Source organism: Triturus cristatus, chromosome 7 (assembly GCF_964204655.1).
Source record: "Triturus cristatus chromosome 7, aTriCri1.1, whole genome shotgun sequence".
NCBI lineage: Eukaryota > Metazoa > Chordata > Amphibia > Caudata > Salamandridae > Triturus > Triturus cristatus.
In genome coordinates this window covers 1,453,885,512-1,453,904,820 of record NC_140590.1, presented here as the reverse complement: position 1 = coordinate 1,453,904,820, position 19,309 = coordinate 1,453,885,512, and the positions used below count along the sequence as shown (strand labels likewise).

The 19,309-nt window shown below is 41.6% G+C and overlaps 1 protein-coding gene across 2 annotated transcripts in view; it reads left to right on the top strand.

The window, feature by feature from the left end:
• The window catches only part of KIAA1755 (KIAA1755 ortholog), a 483,080-nt gene that overhangs the window by 438,542 nt on the left and 25,229 nt on the right, over positions 1–19,309 (top strand). Inside the window, exons 20-22 of one of the 2 annotated variants that reach the window (XM_085619206.1) lie at positions 2,380–2,496; positions 3,727–3,999; positions 6,567–6,763. In XM_085619206.1, coding sequence (XP_085475332.1) covers positions 2,380–2,496; positions 3,727–3,999; positions 6,567–6,763 — 587 coding nt within the window. Of the gene's footprint in view, positions 1–2,379; positions 2,497–3,726; positions 4,000–6,563; positions 6,764–19,309 lie in introns of both variants that reach the window. The other variant, XM_085619204.1, reaches the window with a different exon arrangement.

Here is a 19,309-nt window from a genome sequence, read left to right as displayed (position 1 = left end):
GCATCAGTAGTAGAAATGTTCCATGGACTCCTAAGAGACACAGTAGGCCCTGGCAGCTGTTGTTCAAGTAGTTAATCAATGCACATTGTATGATATTTTCATTTTTAGTTCAAAATGGCTCGATAGCAGCTTCAACGTAATATGAAATTGTGGGGAACATCTTGTTCAAAATTCCTTCCAAGACACACAAAAGTTAAGTTCCAGCATTCATTAATCCTAGTGCAGTGGGGCCACGCTTCTGCTTCTGGCTGGAACACAGCTAGATGCTAGGAACGCGTCAGGTGTTCGCCAGCGTGGACGCCAGCCTGCCTGATGAGCGTGCTCCGCTGGAGCCATATGTTTTTATTGGAACTTTGGATAATGCTGTTTTGCTGCAGTTGGGCCACGAATACATAACCTCGGTAAAGGCTTAATTTACCAGTTTCACGTTCTGGCTCATTTAGGTAGTGTGTGATGTGGTTTTGAAGGCCATTATTGAATATCAATGTCAATTAATGCAGCTCAGAGCCGCAATCACTGCTCTACGTTGCCTTTTGCACCATCAAGGTACATATATGGGAGTTAAGAATAGTAAATCTATACTTACCTATACACAAAGATATTTTGGCCAAAATATTTTGGCAGGTCGATATTAAAATCTCAATACTCTGGAAGAACTTTATGAGGACAGTAGATGGAAATGTGAAAAATGTGTGTTTAGGGGTATTTCCCCAAATACAATCCTTCTGGAAGTCATAACTAGACGTGGACTGGTGTACTGGTAGAGTTGTTGGGCTAAGTTAATGTTACTGATATCTCTATAGCCAGAGTGACATAGTATAGGCCTAAGGGAGGATGGAATTTGCACATCTGCAAGTGCTCATCGCCAATCTGAGTGTGTATGTGTTGGGGACTGGTGCCTGAGAGGCCTGTAGACTTAAAAGACTGATCCAAGATCATGTTAGCACTTGGAGTGGTTAAGGCGGGCTTGATGAAAGTGTCTCTGCTTGACATTCACATTGTGTGATTCTTAATGCACAAGCATGTTACAAGACAACATAGATTCAAAATAGATTGTTATTTTCTTTATATAGCATATGGCTATCACTAGTGTGGTTTAAACTCTTACCTAGTCCAAGAAGTGTACGCCAGGGAGTGGATGCACTTTTGGAGTGGTGTTGGTTTGTGTGATTTATGTAGGGATTGTGAGTGATGTAAGTATGGACCAAGGAAGAGCTCTGATTATTGGACACTGGTCGTGAAACAGCATAAATATGTAGTAGCAGTGCTTGAGAAAAGGAGATGAGAGGAGCAATCGGGCTTGGTGGAAGAAACACATGAGGGATGTTGATAGCGCTCCTTTGCAAGAAGACAGAGCTGTATGCTGAGGGTGCGTGTGTTTGTGTGTGGATGTCGTGTTACCAGATATGCACTTACAGGGCAGGACCACAAACTAATGACTAGAGTTCAAGAGCAATGATATGGTATGTAGTTGAAAGTGCCCTATTTGGCCCTTGGCGGTTGGCATATATTCCAACAAACAAGTGATGCTCTGGATGCTGTGACTCATAGCAGGTATCAGAGAGGCTTTGCCTGGATTTAGAATTTGGTGTTGTGTCAGTGAAATGTTCATCATTGGGAGTGGCATTTTAACCATGGTAGGTGTCAAGCGGCGCTCCTCACATCAGTGAATATTGCAGTCATGAACATACCCAAAATATGCTGTGATCAGAGTGACCGTTGTACAGTGGTATTTGGGAATCGAGGTGCTGGTAGGTCCATTTTAATAATGAAACTCAAAGGTGAGGATCTGGCTATAAAGTGTAAAAACACGTTCTGAGTATGAGAGACCCCGCCTCCTGCATAGGGTACTAAAGACAGTATGATGGACTGATAGAGTGCTAAGTCATATGGATAAATGTGCCTAGACCTTTTGAACTGAACATTGAACAGCAAGTAAACATCAATATACTCCAAGCCTCATCTGACTATTTTAATTGACAAAAGGTGGTGATGGGGAGGTGTTGGGATGAGATGTAATTTAGCATGTTATGATAAACATACACTGTACACCAATGATATCTTGTTCCCTTTCACTGAGTTTGAAGTATCATATACTTAAATCTATCTTTTTAAATTCTCTAACATATACAAAAGAGGAAATCCAACAAAAACCTGCACTCTGAGACAGATCCTGAGGCCGAAGTTGAAAAACAAATTATTAAATTCCAGGTGCTGGAGACTTCTTGAAAGTTAGGGGAAAACAGTACATTCCTTCATTAGGGTAAAAAATGTACGGCTAGCTATTATATTTCTGTAATCAAAATTAGGTTTTCAGTGTATTATGCAGAATATACTGCCATTCTATTAGCAACTCTCTTCATGTGTGTTTTTTTGCAGAAGTACGCCGGCAGGAGAGAATATTCTCTGGCCTCGGCTGCAAGCCCTTCACAGATATCCAGCCAAGTGAAGCAGCAATCAATGACAGATCAGTCCACTGTGCACTCACTGGCAAAGGTATATATGCATGCCAGTCAATTTTTATCGAGTTCTGGATAACACTATATGTTTCCTCTAACAATTGTCCAATATCCTGTAGTGTCTATGGCATTTCATCTTAAGCATTCAGCTTCTTCTCTTGGAGACAAGAAATTCCCATTAAACCATTGTCACTTAAGGACATGGTTTATGTTATAGGTGGAGTAGTGTACTATTTACTCCCTCCTTCAGCTTCCTTCACTGTCAGTGGTTGAACTTCTCTAACCTGTTTCGACCTGCATGCACCAGCCTTACTTTACATTTTCATCCGTGGGGTAGCGCAACATGGGTGCCCGGAAAGATCAGAGATTCAGTTCCTATGTGTCAGGCAATCATTTGTGAGACATTGAACAATACAGAGTCCATGATATCGATGTAATGTTGAGTCTCCAAGAAGGGCATTTATTGGGAGGAGATCTGGCCTAATGGCAAGCGCTGCTATCCTTGGAACTGAGGAACTCAATTAGAGTCCGAGCGTCAGCTCAACATTTTGTGAGTCTGGGTCAAATCAATGAATCTCTAGGTGCATTAAAGAAATAGTAAAATCGCACCTTGTGCAATGTAACCTGGCACTCATGTAAAGCGCTCTAATGCTTTTTTTCAAGTTTACACTATATAAAAATGTAGGAAAAAAATAACCTCAGAGCATTATGCCTAAAACATCTCAAGACTGGCAAGGGCTGCTCTAATGCACTAGAAAACATGTGTGCCCAGCAGTTCTTTTTATGCCTGAAGAAGTAAGAGTTACATATCCACAATAAAACATGGGAGATGTACACTGGAATACTCGTAGCCAATGATCTTTGACCGTCTTAGATTATGAAGCTGGCATTTTCACATCTCTCCTTTCTAACCTATACCTTCTAAGAAGATGAGTTCCCCTCTAATGCTTCCCTTACATACCTGCTGCCATGCTTCCCTGCAGCTTAAAGCAGTCACAGAGGATAGCATCCTTCTGGGAGATTTCACGTGAAATTGGGATGGATGTAATCATCCGAAGGATCCTTTTCTATTGGTGGAGTAAATAATACTCATAACTTTAGCTCCCGAAAGTAAACTGGTTGACGATTAGCAAAACATTTTATCTTACTGTGCACAGTCTCACTGTTGTTATTTTCGCCCCCTTGTTTTCTTTAGTGTGTGAAAAGTCCATTTAAAGATGTCTGACAATCGGTCTGATGGCTCTTTTGACAATTTTCTCCACCACAGATGGTAAATCGGCTATTTCCTCTGCTCAAGCGCCTTCCTCATATCACGACTCTCTCTTCAATCAAAGCGCTAAGTCCAATGACTCCGGGAGCAGTGCGGGCAGTGCTTCATCCCTCGGAGGCAAATCATCCTCTTCCTCTGGGCGGGGGTCCCTGAGTCCACATGGTTTCCTACCGCCTGGGGCTTCAGAGTTCAGCAGGAGCTTCTACGGTCTTCATGTCTGCCCAGAAGAAGGAGTAGCTCCTCATGAAAGAGATGGGCCTGTCCTTCTGAGTGAGTACAAAATCGCCTCTTTTATAAGTAGCACGTGCTAGGTTTGAGAATTTGAAATCTGGGCGTTCGCTGTATCCTGTACAAACAACAAATATCAATTTGTGGCAGATCTTCTGTGCAAAGCATTCGCCTTAAGAACTTTTACACAGACTAATTTAGTTATATAACATAGAGGGATACTCACAAGGAAGTGGCAGAGAGAGGCGTTAGCCTTCTTGGCTTAACGCCTCTCTCCGCCACTTTGGTAACCCAACAACTTAGCGCCAACGCACGCACCCTTGCACCAGAGTGCAAGGGTGTCTGTGTGCAGGGGAGGATTGTGTGTGTGTAGGAAGGTGTCCCTTCCTGCACATAAAGAATCCTAAATGCAATTCTCTCACTTTCGTGTGTGCTGCTGTATGCAGCACACACGAAAGGGACAGAATGGCATTTTTAAAAAAGGTTTGTTTAGGGACACCTTCCTGTACATACACAAACCATGGCAATTTGCTTTTTCCACGTGTGCTGCAGAAGGCAGCACACATGGAAAAAGCAAAAACGAGGAGAAATAAAGCATATCTCCTCATTTTGCTAGTTGACCAGGATTTTCCCGGTCTTAATTTTGGCGTTGCCTCTTATTTACGCTGCCCTTGTGAATAGGGGTCAGCTTCAAAATCAATGGATGTTGTGGTGGAACACCCACCGCAACACCCACTGCACGCCCCTTTCATGCTAAATACAGTGTGAAAGGGTGCCTTATTCACAAGGCAGCGTTAAGCCACATTAAGTGGCTTAACACTGCCTTGTGAATAAGTCGAGGCCTGTATCGCCTTCACAACTTCACTGAAAGTGGCGTTGTGGTGGCGATAGGGGCTTGTGAATATGCCACATAGTGTTAAAATAAAACACAACACGTTGGGAAGCGTTTAATACAAAATAGCGAGCGGCAGAGATAATAATAACAAGACAATTGTCTTTTCAAACTACTAGAGCTCTAGCCCAAAATGGCCAGTTGGAGCATGTAATGCTGAAATGCATATACAATTGAGCAGTTTATATGGAGTATTCCTCTGTACAAGTCAATGGAGTGCAAACCTGACAGAAAATTGGTACTTTGAGATAAACGTATCTAATGGGCAGCTGGCAGGATCTTCCCATAGTGAAAATGCGAGACATCCTTGACACAGAGATACAATACATGAACACACTGCTGACTTTATTGATTTCTTAAAATCACACTTCTGGTTACCAGTATTAAATGTAAGGCTAAGTTTTTCTACGAGCTACAGGAAATGTGCAAATTTACTACTTCGAATAAAATGGCTTCTAGGCTTATCAGAATCATAAAACTTATCAAGCATATAGAGGTTGAAGGACACTTCAAAGTACAAAAAAAACTTTCATATTTGATTATAAAATATATCAGTTCACACTGTGCTGTATAGGACACAAGGAGATATTGGTGTTAAAACTATAGGAATACAAGAGTATGTTTTTACATTAATTACAGGGCACACAATTTCTGTGACTAGAGCTTGGGTTCAAGATTTCCTCCTCAGAAACATTGGGGTATAAATGTCATTTAATACAGAGTGATACTTGTCCTCTATACAAAGGTTGGACATTTGATAACCTTTGTTGGTAAAATGATACAAATAAAGCTCACATACACTAAAATTCATGGAGAACCTGTGTAAACAGAAATTGAAAAAGAAAACCTCTCTCCTGTTTGAAGAGATGAGACTGTACAGGTTTGTTGTTTAAATTCTTGGCGATAGATGCATCCTGTACGAATGTTGATTATTAGAAAGCTTATGTGAATGTTGATCACATGCATATGAATATATTGCATCATATAGACAACTTTTACAACATTACTTTCACGTCAACTAAAACTTTACTTAGATATGGGCAATAGTTGAACTTTGCCCATCGCGAACTGATATGTTTACTAATCTAACTGCGGGCAATTTGGGTTGTACCGCGATGTTGAGGCACTGGTCATATGAATACAATATTGATGTTCATGTGTAGGTCTGTCAATGGAAAGGTTATTGACATATGTGGGTGCACACCTGGATTGGACCCTTGATCAAAAAGAGCCTCCTTTACATGTTGGTAGCCCACAGAAATCACACAGCCATATAAAGTATGACAGAAAAACACAACAGGTGTGGACCTACCTGCTGCTTCAGGAGCGAATTAATACAAAAAGTAAAATATAAAGAAGAGATGCCAGGGGACCCAAATCAGAAGTAGCGAATGCACTTCTTTTTTATTAACAGCAGATCAAATTATGGTATCTGAGACTATGTGTTTGTTCCCTGTGGAAAACACCATTGCAGACAAATAATGCATGCCTTTTCTGAATTTTACATAATTTCCTAAAATAAGAGGATTTTTCATTTTCCACATCGATCTTAGGTTCTTAAACTTAAAGATCTTCGTGTGAATATAGAGTGCAATGTCACTCTACTAATATGCACCCTCTCTTCCTTATTCGTCCCTTCTTTCCCTCCTTTTCTCATTGTATGTTTCCTTTCAGAGCCTGAAAGAAGTCTAATCTGTTTTGTATCCATTTGCAGCAGACAGCTCAGGGTCTTCTGAGGGAAGCGTTAGTGGATTCAGCAGTTCTGATCCCAGTTGCTTATCTCTGATTGGTCGAGACATTGATGAGGCATCCCCTCTCAGCACTGCCCTGCTGCAAGTCTCCCAGCATTCATCACCAAGGGTGGCTCCACCTGTGGGCAGGCGAGGGCAGTCAGAGCTTCAGCACCTCATAAAGGTAAGGGTCAAGAGTGAAGACTTTGTATAGTTTCATTATCAATGTTGACATCAAGTGAATGTCTCATAAATAAGTACATAAGTTGACTTTTTTCTGTGGCTTTACTGCATGAGATGTTTCCCTATATACAATTTTTTTTGCATTTCTTAAGAGGGTTATTTAGGTACCTTAACACAATTACCGCCTTGATAACCAACTAGAGACTCTTTCACATTACCCTACCCATTCTCTACTGGGCTAGAGATGTTTTTGAATCCAAATATTCTCTGACATGCCTCTAAGGATACATCTCTTCCAAGCCCAAGGCTGGAAAATCATCAGAATATGTGCAGTCTTTTCAAGCAGGAAATCGAAACAACTTTGCCTTTTGTCTGCAATCTACTAGTTATTTTGCCAAGCTTCCCTGGCTTCCCTCTTCAGACCACGTATTCTCTTCACCACGCAGTTCACAGTCCTTTACCACCTCTTCAAAGCAGATTGTGTGCACTTGGATAAAACATGAAGATGCCTGCCGCAGTTAGTCCTATCTCGAGGCTACATTTACTAGGAGTTCCCATGCTGCTTGGGGATTGCTGCCATTACTCAGTTGTGTTGTACCCAGGTGCTCTAGGTCCAGCCAATTATTGGAAATCTGTTAAAAAGTCCAGAAAGGTATGTATTTCGATGGTCAAGGAGGATTTATAATGTATGCAAAAGCTGTGTTATACAGATTTCATTAAGTTACAAAAGCTTCCTTTAAGCTTCCTTCCCAAATTTTCAGAAACCCTCTTTTAGATTCCAGAAAATGTGGGGATCTTCCTTTTGTTTCTAATCCAAGATGGAGTAACATCCTGTGACAATATCTTGTGTCCTGTTTCTTCTACATATAATGAGCTTCATGATTTCTTCTACTTGTATTGCATTGCAGTTGAAGTCTGGTGTTTGACAGTTTCCTCACCCAGTTCTTGAGTTCCTGTGCTCCAGTGGGAATTGTGATTTCCAGTTTGCTGTTTTCTTCAGTCCATCCTGATCTACCTTCCTCCTTACCTCCAGCAGTGGCTACCTTTCTTGCATACTAGCTCCTTTTACCCTGTCCATGGGGATTTCTTTCCCTGTGTTTTTCCCCCGGCCATTCCTTCTCACCGTGATTCTTCCATATCCTGCAAAGCAAAAGTGACTACTGGAGGGCTTTGCCTGTACCTCGGACTGACCAGGGCCAGGTTGGAGAAGACTTCACAGCGTCCAGGCCTTGACAGGTTGTCACACTCAAGAAAGAGTCTGACTGTTGTTAACATGTATTCAAATATTGATGCTAATTTGATGTTACAAAATAAGATTCAAGACATTGTTGAACTCCAGAATAATAAGGCAGCCCTTAAACAAGCACTGACAAATAGGACAAATGACATTCCTGTTTAGAGTGCTCCTCACTCCTCCTGAGATCCAACTAAGTTGCAATCGTTTTTGGACAGCCAAACAGTGATTTTACTTTCAGGCATCCCAGGTTTCCTCAAACACAGCCTGGGTGGATATTTGGTAAGCTCCTTAAGTGACGAATCCTTATCTTGGGTTATGCCTTTAGAACGCACTTAGGATCAGCCTAAATAACTATCCTCCCTTCCTACATTTTTCAAGAAGATGTTTGAGAGATCAGTTTTTGTCTGAAGTTGCCCTTTGCAGTAACTCACAGAAAGGAGTATATGTTCTCTCTGACGTTATGATCTTTCATTAGTTGGCAGGAGAAACCACTTGTGTTGAAAGAACACTTATGACCCTCTTTTGTTCAGGGCTTAAAGATGAACTAAAAAATGTGTTGGTTACATTTTCATGTCCTAAGACTCTGTTGGAGTTAACTGAACTGGCCTTGATGATTAAGCATTGTCTGCCTGAGATAAAGGTAGAAAGATCAACGGAGCAGATTCTGCATTGGAACCTCAAGTTTTTCTTTCCTGACAGTCTGATTTTGTGAACTCTCTGTTCCTAGTTCCACAGAGGATCCCATGAAGATTGGTATACCCTGAGGTCCTCTTCCTGAAGCCGAGAAGGGGAAGAAATAACACAGTACTACGTAATGTGCTGACCCAAATCATTTGGATAAAAATTCAGTAACAAATCAGAACGGAGTCAAGACAATCCCTAGCCTTTTCATTATTATTTCTAATTCCAGTCCAGTTCGCATTTGCTGGCAAGAAAAAATAATTATTGGAGTCTGGAGCTTGTGGACTGTATCTGGAAAAGGACTGGTCCCAGTCTTACCAGATTCCTCTACAACCAAAGAAAATTCTGGTACAGGTCCAAACAGTTGATGGTCCCCCATGTCTGTTTCAATAAGGGTATGTGTTGGAAGTCTCTATGAGACTGTCTCCCTTGATGTTATTGCCTCTCAAAATTATCTAGTGATCTTTGGCCTAATTTGGTTGGCGCAGCATAATCCATATATTAATTGGGGAAATGGGGCTGCCTAATTTTCATCTCAGTTCTGTCATGAAATGTCTCACTTTGCTGGAGGATACCGTTCTTTGGTGGAGGATATCTCTGAAGTAAAGGATTCTCCAACCATCATCACAACTATGGACTCTGTTGCAGAATATTATGGGGACTTTTTAGATGTAGTTCAAAACCTCCCAGAGTTGTGTCTTCCTCCCCATCAGAAGTTTGACTGTGCCAGTCCAAATATTCCTAATGAACAACTGAATTTAACAGAATTTACTTTATGTCTCAGCCTGTGAAGGAATGTCTTAAGCATTATTTACAAGAAAATGCACAATATGGCCATTTTCTTCTTCTTCTCCTGCAGGAGCTCCCATGTTCTCTGTTGCTGAGAAATCAAAGGAACTCGATCTGTGCACTGACTATATGTATCTAAATAAAATCACCATTAAGTATATGTATCCTCCACCCCTTAATGAAGACTTTGTGCAAGCAGTACAAGGAGCTACAATATCAATGAAATTAGATCTCCGTGGGTGCCTGGGAACAAAGGAGGGAGATGAATAGAATAAGACATTTTGAACTCCATTCAGCAATTTTGAATGCCTATTAGGCTGTGCAGTTCTTCAACAGTCTTTCTATGATTATGGACCATATATTCTCTGAAGTTTTAAACCAATATGTGGTGGTGCATTTAATAGGCAATTTTTTTCCAAAGACAGTCACCCATCATGAACATGTCATCTCAATTCTAAATCATCGACAACAACACAGCTTGCATCGCAAACGTGAAAATTGATCATTTCAAAGGACTTTTTTTCTAACATTGAATATTTGGATTACATCTTATATGTTCAGGTCTTCGCAATAGATTCCAAAAAGGTCTCTGCTAGTTTGGGTTGACCGTCTCCAACTTCCGCCAAAGAGTTTCAATGTTTCTTGGGATTATCATATTTTCACCAGTAGATCATCTCAGAATTTGAACAGAAAGCTTGTCATACTTCTCCTACTCTGAAATAAGAGAGTCTACCTAATGGACTTTATTGGTCTCGAGAAGCAGAGAAACCCTTTCAACAACTAGGAAAGCTTCAACCCAAGCCCACATTTTGTAAAAGAACAGTTAAGTTTCAGAAAATAATTTTTTTCTCTTTAAAACTGCCTACTTAGAATGGAAACATTGTTAATAAGATCTAGGGAATCTTTTGAAATAAGAACTGACCACATACATTTGCACTTTCTCCTAACCGTGCAATGTCAAAAACAGTCACATGCTTGTTTAGTCTACTTCTGTTCTCAATATGACTTTTAAATTACCTATATTCCCACTTCACAAAATATTCTGGCAGATGTCTCCTAGAGGTAAAAGCCTAAAGATGTGCTTCTCTAATACCAAATAAAGTCTTGGTAGTTGTCCACTCCATTCTCAAAAGGTTTCTCGAAGCATAGAAAATCTTGAATAAAGATGACCTAGAAAAGATCCTTTGCCAGGCACAATTACTACATCATCAAGATGTATATATTCATCACTAAGTCTTGTTTATATTCATTCAAGTCTTATGTGTAGAAGTTCTAAGAATGTGTCTTGATTCACCTATTTCTTTTATCAAGGAATGATGTCCGCTTTAGATCTTGTGCTTTAACCTTTTTGGGGTACTTCAGTGTCTCAGAATTTAGAAAATTATGTGCTTACTTATCCAGTATGTGCTCATGGAAATGTAATTCAGGACATGCCATTTGGATATCTACAACCCGCCATAGTCGTAGCATACTATATCTACAGATTTTTAACCAACCCAAATGGTGAAACGATTTATCAAGGATATTTGTCATCTAAATGGCTTTACCATTATCACAGGTTCAGACATTTGACTAGAATAAAATCTTGGTTTTGGAGACGTCTATGTTCAACACTTGGAATCAAACAATCGTTAGGATCTGAATTTCACCCACAACAGATAGACTGAAGGGGTGAGCTAGTATACCTTCAACGCTACATTAATGCCACATAAAATATATGTTCTGGATTTCTACCCTTTGCAGAATTTGCCTATCATAATGCAACTCACTCTGCAACCAAAGTACCCACTTTTTTTTCATTTCTTCAAGTTTTCCATTTTCAGTTCTTTCCTTCACCGCCACAAATAAATCCCTTGGTCCCTGTAGCCTCGGAATTGTTAAGACAACTCCAAGAACAGAGAAATCAGATTTCCAGTAATCTAGTTCAAGCTAAACTCACAATTAAATGTCAGGTAGATCGACATTGAAGACCTACACCAGAGTTCAAACTTCGTCGTAAAGTATGGTCATTCTTTTGCTTTTTCTTTCTCTGCATCTTCCTGTTCATTTTAGACCTCGTTTCTTTGGTCCATTTTCTATTACGAGAAAGATAAATCCAGTCACTTGTTGCTTAAAATCACAATCATCCTGGAACATCCATCCAACTTTTCATGTTTCTTAGTTAAAATGTTAGGGGCTGATTTTCACAAAGGGCGTCTGTTATGAAGGTACGAGGATCATAGTAGAATTGGAAAGTCTTTATTGTAGACAGAAGCAGGAAGAAACATAACGGTCAGCCTCACGTCCAGGAACAGTCTGAACCGCTCTTTGCCTGCTCCACGTTCCATGTTCCATGGAACATGGAACCTGCACGAGGAAGCATGACAAGATAGTACAAAAGATAACATAACACATCCCCTTTTCTCAATAAACCAAAGAAAAGAACAAAGCACTATATATGGCAAGAAAGTACTTAAAATGATAATGCAAAACAGCTACGAAAAGTACAATAATAAAAATACATAGCATACTAGAAACATAAAAAAAAACTAATACAATAAATGCAATGAAATGTTGCACACATCACAAAGGAAAATTTTTCAAAATGTAATCTTTTAGCCAAACCGGCGGTCTTCTTTCCCGCTTGTGATGTGTGAGATCAGAAGCAGAAGTAACCTCATTAGTATTCACATTAAGAGGACAAGAGGTCTGTAACGAGGTGCTGGAAACATCATTTTGTTCACATGTGGACACATTTGCATCAGAAGGTACATTAGGAATCACATTTACGTTGTCATAAACACAAACCTTGTCCATGCAATCTTCTAGATCAAATAGTGGAGGCACATCACCTGTGCAAGTAGAAGGTGCAGGACATTTAGCAATTCTCTTTAGATTCCACACTTTACCATCAGACAGACTAACAGAATTATTCAAGAGTTCAATTACCTGTAAAGGTTCATAAAACTTGCTAACCTCTTTTGCAACCTTGCCAGGTTTTCTAACTCTGACCCACTGCCCAATTATTATATCAGGTAGTTTAATATTGTGTTTAGAATCATACCAATCCTTCCTTTTAGTTTGAAGAGTGACAGCTTTCTCTCTGACAGCCTCTTCAGACCAATGCACTATGTTGTGTTTGAATAACCAACCTGGTGTAAATTTTGTAGTGGGATTCCTGCCCCGCATTAAAACAAAGGGTGGATACCCAGTGGCTTCACAAATTGATACCCTATAGGCCCAAACCATTTTCAGAACCTGTGTCTCCCAGTCACCATGCTTAGCAGCCATTTGAATTGTGTTTTTTATGACTCTGTTGAAACGCTCAAGCATTCCATTACTGTTTGGGTTGTAAAGTGCTGTAGTTTTGTGTTTTATGCACAGTTTATCAAAATACTCTTTGGCTCTGTTTGAAGTAAATTGAACACCGTTATCACTAAGCAGAACAGAAGGAATACCTTCAGATTGAAATGATTTGTCAAGAAATTTGAGGACTGACTCAGTGTCGGCTCTAGAAACTACTTTAACTATGGGCCATCTAGAGAACAAATCCATTAACACTAGAATGAATTTTTGTTCATTGCCTACGGGGCCCATAATGTCTATCGCAGTATGTTCCCAAGGAGAGCTAGGTCTTGACATCACACCTAAAGGGGGATTACACATAACCAGAGATTTATCAGCTACTTTGCATATATCACATTTGCGAACAAATAGCTCAGTTTCTGCGTCCATGTCAGGCCACCAAAAGGAAGCTTTGACAGTTTGTTTAGTACGAACAATGCCAAAGTGACCTTCATGACACAGGGCTATTATAGATGAACGTAAACTTTTGGGTGGAATAACTCTTTCTCCTCTCCATATATTGTCCCCCCGGATGCTCAACTCAAATCTAACTTCCCAATAGGGTTTTAAAGGATGATTTTTTCCCAATTTTCTAATCCAGGATTGAGTGAGATGAGTTTTAACCTCGCACAACTCACCATCTTTTACATATTCCTCATCCCATTTAGTTTTAGAAATACCATTATTGCCATAATCGTGAACAAATGCAATCTGAAAAGAGTTCCAGGTTTCATCTTCACACTCATCCAGTTGTTTGGGCATTCTAGATAAAAAGTCGACCATGTAATTTTTCTTACCAGGAATGTATTCAATTTTATAACAATAAACCTGTAGCCTGATTGCTAACCTGGCAACTCTATCTGACGTATTTATGGTGCCTTCTGTAGTAAGTACTTTAAGAAGAGGTTTATGATCACTGCGTAACGTGAAATGTTTTCCCCACACAAAAGCTCTGAAATGATCAACAGCCCACACACACGCTAATGTTTCTTTTTCAATAACTGAGTATTTTTCCTCTGTAGGTGACAAAGATCTAGAGGCATATACTATTATATGTTCATTGCCCTCATCATCAGTTTGTGAAAGAACGGCCCCTAAACCTTTAATGCTTGCGTCAGTAGTTATTATACTGTTGGCAACAGGGTTGAAACTTTTCAACGAAGCAACATTAGTAATGCAATCTTTTATGTCCTCAAAATCCTGTTGACACTCCTGGGACCACTCAAATTTGTTCTTGTCCTTCAATAACTGTCTGATATTGTAAATTCTAGCAGAGAAGTTTTTGATATATTTAGAACAAAACTCAGCAAGACCAATGAAAGATCTTACATCATCCTTGCAATTTGGAGCTGGGGCTGATCTAATCGAATCCACAAGATTAGGTTTGGGTCTAATACCCTTGCTGTCAATTATGTGACCTAAATAGGAAACATTATCACTAGCAAATGTGCATTTGGAGTATTCTACGGTCAAACCTTTAGTATCCAACATAGATAACACTTCTTGTAGGGTTTTATCATGGTCCGCTTTATCTTTTCCAAATATTAAGATGTAGTCCTGAAAGAATTTTGTGTTTTTAACGGTAGAAAATAAGTGGTGCATTAAGCGCTGAAAAACAGCAGCAGCAGACGCTAGACCGAAAGGCATCCTTTTAAATTGGAAACACCCTTGCGGAGTGACAAACATGGTGAGTTTTTTGCTATCTTTGTGAAGTGGAATCTGGTGGTACGCAGCAGATAAATCCACTGTTGAGAACACTTTTGCACCATCCAATAAGGCTAAGATTTCATTTATTTTTGGCAATGGAAATTGATCAATGACTATATTCTCGTTTAGATGGCGTAGATCCACACATAATCTCAATTTTCCATTGCTGCGTTTAACAACGACTAAGGGAGAGACCCATTCAGAACTCTCTACAGGTTCAATAATGTCAGCAGAAATTAGTTTATCTAGTTCCTTGGCTACATCATCTCATAAAGAAATGGGAACATTCCTGACTTTGTGTATGTTAGGAATTGCATTTTCTTTTAATATGATTTTATGTTCAGACCCCTTAAGTTTTCCTATATTTTTTTTATAAACTGTCGGGAACTTTTTTAACAGTTTTTCACCTGTTTTGGTGCCTTCATCCATAACTAGAGCTTGTTCGTCAGAGTTTGGATCTAAAACTATGTGTAAATTCTTTTGATCTTTCCATCCGAGAACGGATGGACCCTTTTTTGAAATGTACAATTTTCCATAAGCGTGGCGATTTTTGAATTCAAATTTAAACCAACAATAACCCAGAATGTCAATCTTTTCTCCCCCATATCCTTCAGGGTCTATGTCAGAAGCAAATAATTTTGAACCCACCTTGCTAATGAACTGTTTCTGCCACACCTCTTCATTCACTAAAGAATAAGGTGAGCCAGAATCAGCAAATACTTTTACACGCCCAATGTGAATCCAACACTCGGGTTTGTTTTCAATTATGAGGCATCCATCATAATGTTTAACATTAATTTCTTTTTAACAGCACCCGAACATTCAGAAACGGAATCATCATTGCTGCTTGCATCACTATCTGAATCCTGTTCCTCCTGAATACATTTAACAGCATTCGTTTTTCTCCTGCAGGATTTTGTATAGTGATCATAAATTCCACATGCACTAGATCTAGCTTTCCTGGCAGGACAGGATTTCGCAAACGCTAAATGTTCTAAACTACCACACCTGTAACATTTGGGAGGTCTGGTATGAAACTTATACTTGTTTCCTCCCTCTATTTTAGTTTTGACAAAAACATTTTTTTTAGAACTGGATTTGATTTTAGCTACAGTTTCTTTTACTGCCTCATCTGTTTTCAAAGCATTAGCACATCTGCTGGAAGTCTCAGCTTTGCGGACAATAGCTAGAATGTCATTAAGACAAGAATCGCCATTTATCCACAGACGCTCTTGAATAGCAGGGTTGGACGCGTGCATAACAACTTGTTCACTTTCTAAATCTTCCAACAATGCTCCAAAGGCGCAATCAACCGCTAGTTTCTTTAACTCACCAACATAATCATCCACTGATTCATTTTTTTGTTGTTTTCTCTGGAAAAACTTATAACGCGTAATACCAATACAGACTTTTGGTGCAAAATACTTATCTAAGTTGGCAAGTGCAGCTGAGAAAACATTACTGTCGCCATCGCCAACGGTTTTGTTAATTTGGTTATACGTTTTTAAACCATGGGGACCTAACGAATGTAAAAGGATCCGCTTTTTGTGTTGAGCAGCCATTTTCCCATCAGAGTCTACAGTTTCGATGTAATTCAAGAAATATTCTTTCCATTCTGTCCATTTGAGAGAAGGTTCAGAACCTGAAGACCAAAAAGTTTGAGGATGACTGAGTGTGAGAAGTTGGCCTGGTATATGCTGTTCACTAGTTCTAGTGACCACCTTGTACCATGCCAAGCAACCCTTATGGTGTGGTTGTAAGTCAACCTTTTTGGACTAGCTGCCCTAGTGGTAGCGTAGGCTAAGCAGTCTTTGAGGCTAAACTCGTGAAGCGTGTTAAGCAAGCTGCTTTACCAATAGTAACCCCCTTTTATACCAATGAAAGGACACCACACAGATATATATTCAAAATATATATGTATTTATTTCTCAAAGTAACCCCTAGTCTCTTTATGAGCACAGGAGCACAAATCGTCAAACAAGATTATCACAGAATACACAGAAGTTGCACTTTATATGGATAGGCCCTGGTGGCCACTCGAACCATATACTAAAATAGTGGTATAAGTACCACGAACAGAAAAGGGAAAAGGCCTAGGGCCTCTAGAATCGCTGGGCCTACAAGGAGCTAACGTCAGTTAGTGACCAGGAGGTCCACGGGTGGCGTGTGCAGAGCAAATAGTCACACGCGTGCTCCCATAGGTTTCAATGGGTGCGTAAAAAGTACAAAGTTACTGCAAAAGGAATCTTCCGGATGACCTAGGAACTTAAGATTTGGAACACAGGCACTAGAGATGTAATACTACACTTGGGCACAGGAGTGCCAGCTTTACCTCACCCACAGGAAGCGGGTGCATAGGCCTCGAAGTGCGTCGGGTTTCTTCTATCGGTTCCGTGGGGCCTGTAGACAAAAGTGCTGCAGGCGGTCGGTCGGGAAGAGATGCAGTGGATCCAAGAGTGGATCGGAGATGTTGAAGACCTGTAAGCAGAGGGGACAGTGTTCACAGTCACTAGCCAGTGACCAGCGTGGCACCAGGTGGGTACCAGGCGATGTCGGGTGCAAACAGGAAGGAAGGTGTAGCTTGACTCTACAGCCACGTGGTCCCTGAAGGTCGACGACGTCCAGGAGTCGAGTCACGAGCTGTCCCACGCCGGCTCTCGCTGTCGGCGGTGTCGGCGACTTGATCGAAGCAAACAAGCCTTGGCAAAAGCAATTGTTGTGGGCAAGGAGTTTAAGCTGATGGTTCTGACCAGCAAGGTCAGAGGAACTGCTCCTTTGGAGGGGAGCAAGGGCCAGTCTGGAGCAACCAGACCAGCGGTGTTTGTCGTAGATTTCGTCGCCAAGATGGCCACTAGCCAGCGGGCCAGCAACCGGTTAGGCGCGTCGAGTGGCAAAATGCAGAAGGGCCCCACGCAGATCGTGGAGATGCTGGAGGGCTCACCTTTGGTGCAGATGCTGCTCGAGGGTTGGGCTTCTCAGGACCCAAAGCACAACTTGGAGGGAGCCTCGGTTGTTGCACTGGTCAGCTTGTCGTAGTCGTTTCAAGATGGCTGGCTCCACGTGTCTCGGTGCCTCCACGGGTCTCCTCTTTGCAGGGACTGTGGATCGGGCGGTGAGAGGTCTGGAGGTCCAGGTCTTGTCAGTCTCTGGGCTCGGGCTCCGGCGGGAGGCGGCGGCAAAGCAGACGTTGATTCGCTGGATGGTGCTTGCGTTAGCAAGGTGGTCACTCCCTGACCACAGGGGAGATTTGGCTTCAGTCCTCTGTGCAGCAGAGCGTCGAAGTTCCCGTCTTCTTCTTAGTTTTAAGTTGATTCCAGGATGTCTGAAGTCTTAGGACACAGCTCCTACCTTTAAGCGGATTCTAGGGGCCGGACTACCTGCTAGGTCCCTCCCTATGGGTGGGACCAGGAAGGGGGGTGGTTACACCCCCAATCCTTTGTCCAGCTCGCCCCAGGCCCGGGACTGGTGTGCCCCAGGACCGGTTTGAACTGGCATATGCACCGAGGCTCCTTGTGAGCCACAGGCATGTCTGGTTTCTTTCAAGCCCTACCTGACCAATACACAAAATCCTGTCTGGGGTGGTGCACGCACCTCCCCTGGCAGGAAACCCTTTGTCCACACCTCCCAAGCTGGAAGGACTCCCAGCAGCAGGAGGGCAGACTTGTGTCTGTGGTGGCAGCATCCATTTTGTGGAGCTGAGGCTATGTCTGATTTTACCCGGGTTTCAGGTACTGTACATGTCGTGTCCCTCTAGAAGGGTGGAATGCTAACCCCGTCGCCAGAATTGGCGAGGGGTTAGTATTCCAATTCGTATGACACCTTACTCGACATGTTTTGATAAAGCCAAACCAAAGATAGCATTTAACCGCGAGGTTCATAATGCACTTAAGAGTATATGGTATGACGATATCTGGAAACAGTAGAAGGAAGTTGTTCCGACCACTGCAGACAGGCTCAGCTCATGCCAGAGCACCATCTCACATGGAACCAAGCACTCTGCCTTCAGGATTGTTAAGGCCTGCCATAGGAGTGACTTATAGGTTACCAGGTGTCCCATTTAAGGTTAGGTATAGGTATACTACACCTAAGTAAGAGGTGATTACACCAACTTACCCCAGCTGAGTGATCAGCCAGTTGTGTCAAATTGTTAGGCCAAGCCTGGGGTGGCATAATACATGCTGCAGCCCTTGGCAGGCCTTGGGTACACCAATGCCCTGGGTACCTAGTGTACACTGGTACAGGGGCTGACAGGGTGATCCACTTCCAATTGGTTATGCACCTAGGGTGCATAGTTTTAATTTAGTAGAGAGAACAGCAGGCTGGGGGTCTGATTGGCAGGCCCACAGCCTCAATATGTCAAAAACCAGTGAAGCAAAAAGCAAAACTTTGGGGTGACCATAGGATAGCAGACCCTACTCTCCTACACAACCCCCCCCCCAAACGCTGGGACATTAAACTAGCCTTGACCAGTCTCGTCTTCATGTCCTAAGTGGAAGTACCTGGAGAGACCATCTGCATTCCCATGGTCAGTACCTGGCCGGTGCTCCACTGTAAAGTCCATCCCCTGTAGGGAAATGGACCACCTAAGCAGTTTGGGGTTTTCACCCTTCATCTGATTTAGCCACAAGAGGGGCTTATGGTCGGTCTGAATCTTGAAGTGAGTGCCAAACAAGTATGGCCTCAGCTTCTTCAGGGCCCACACCACAGCAAAGGCCTCCCTCTCAATAGCTGACCAATTCTTCTCTCTGGGGGTCAACCTTCTGCTAATAAAAGCAATGGGTTGGTCTTGACCATCTACATTAAGTTGTG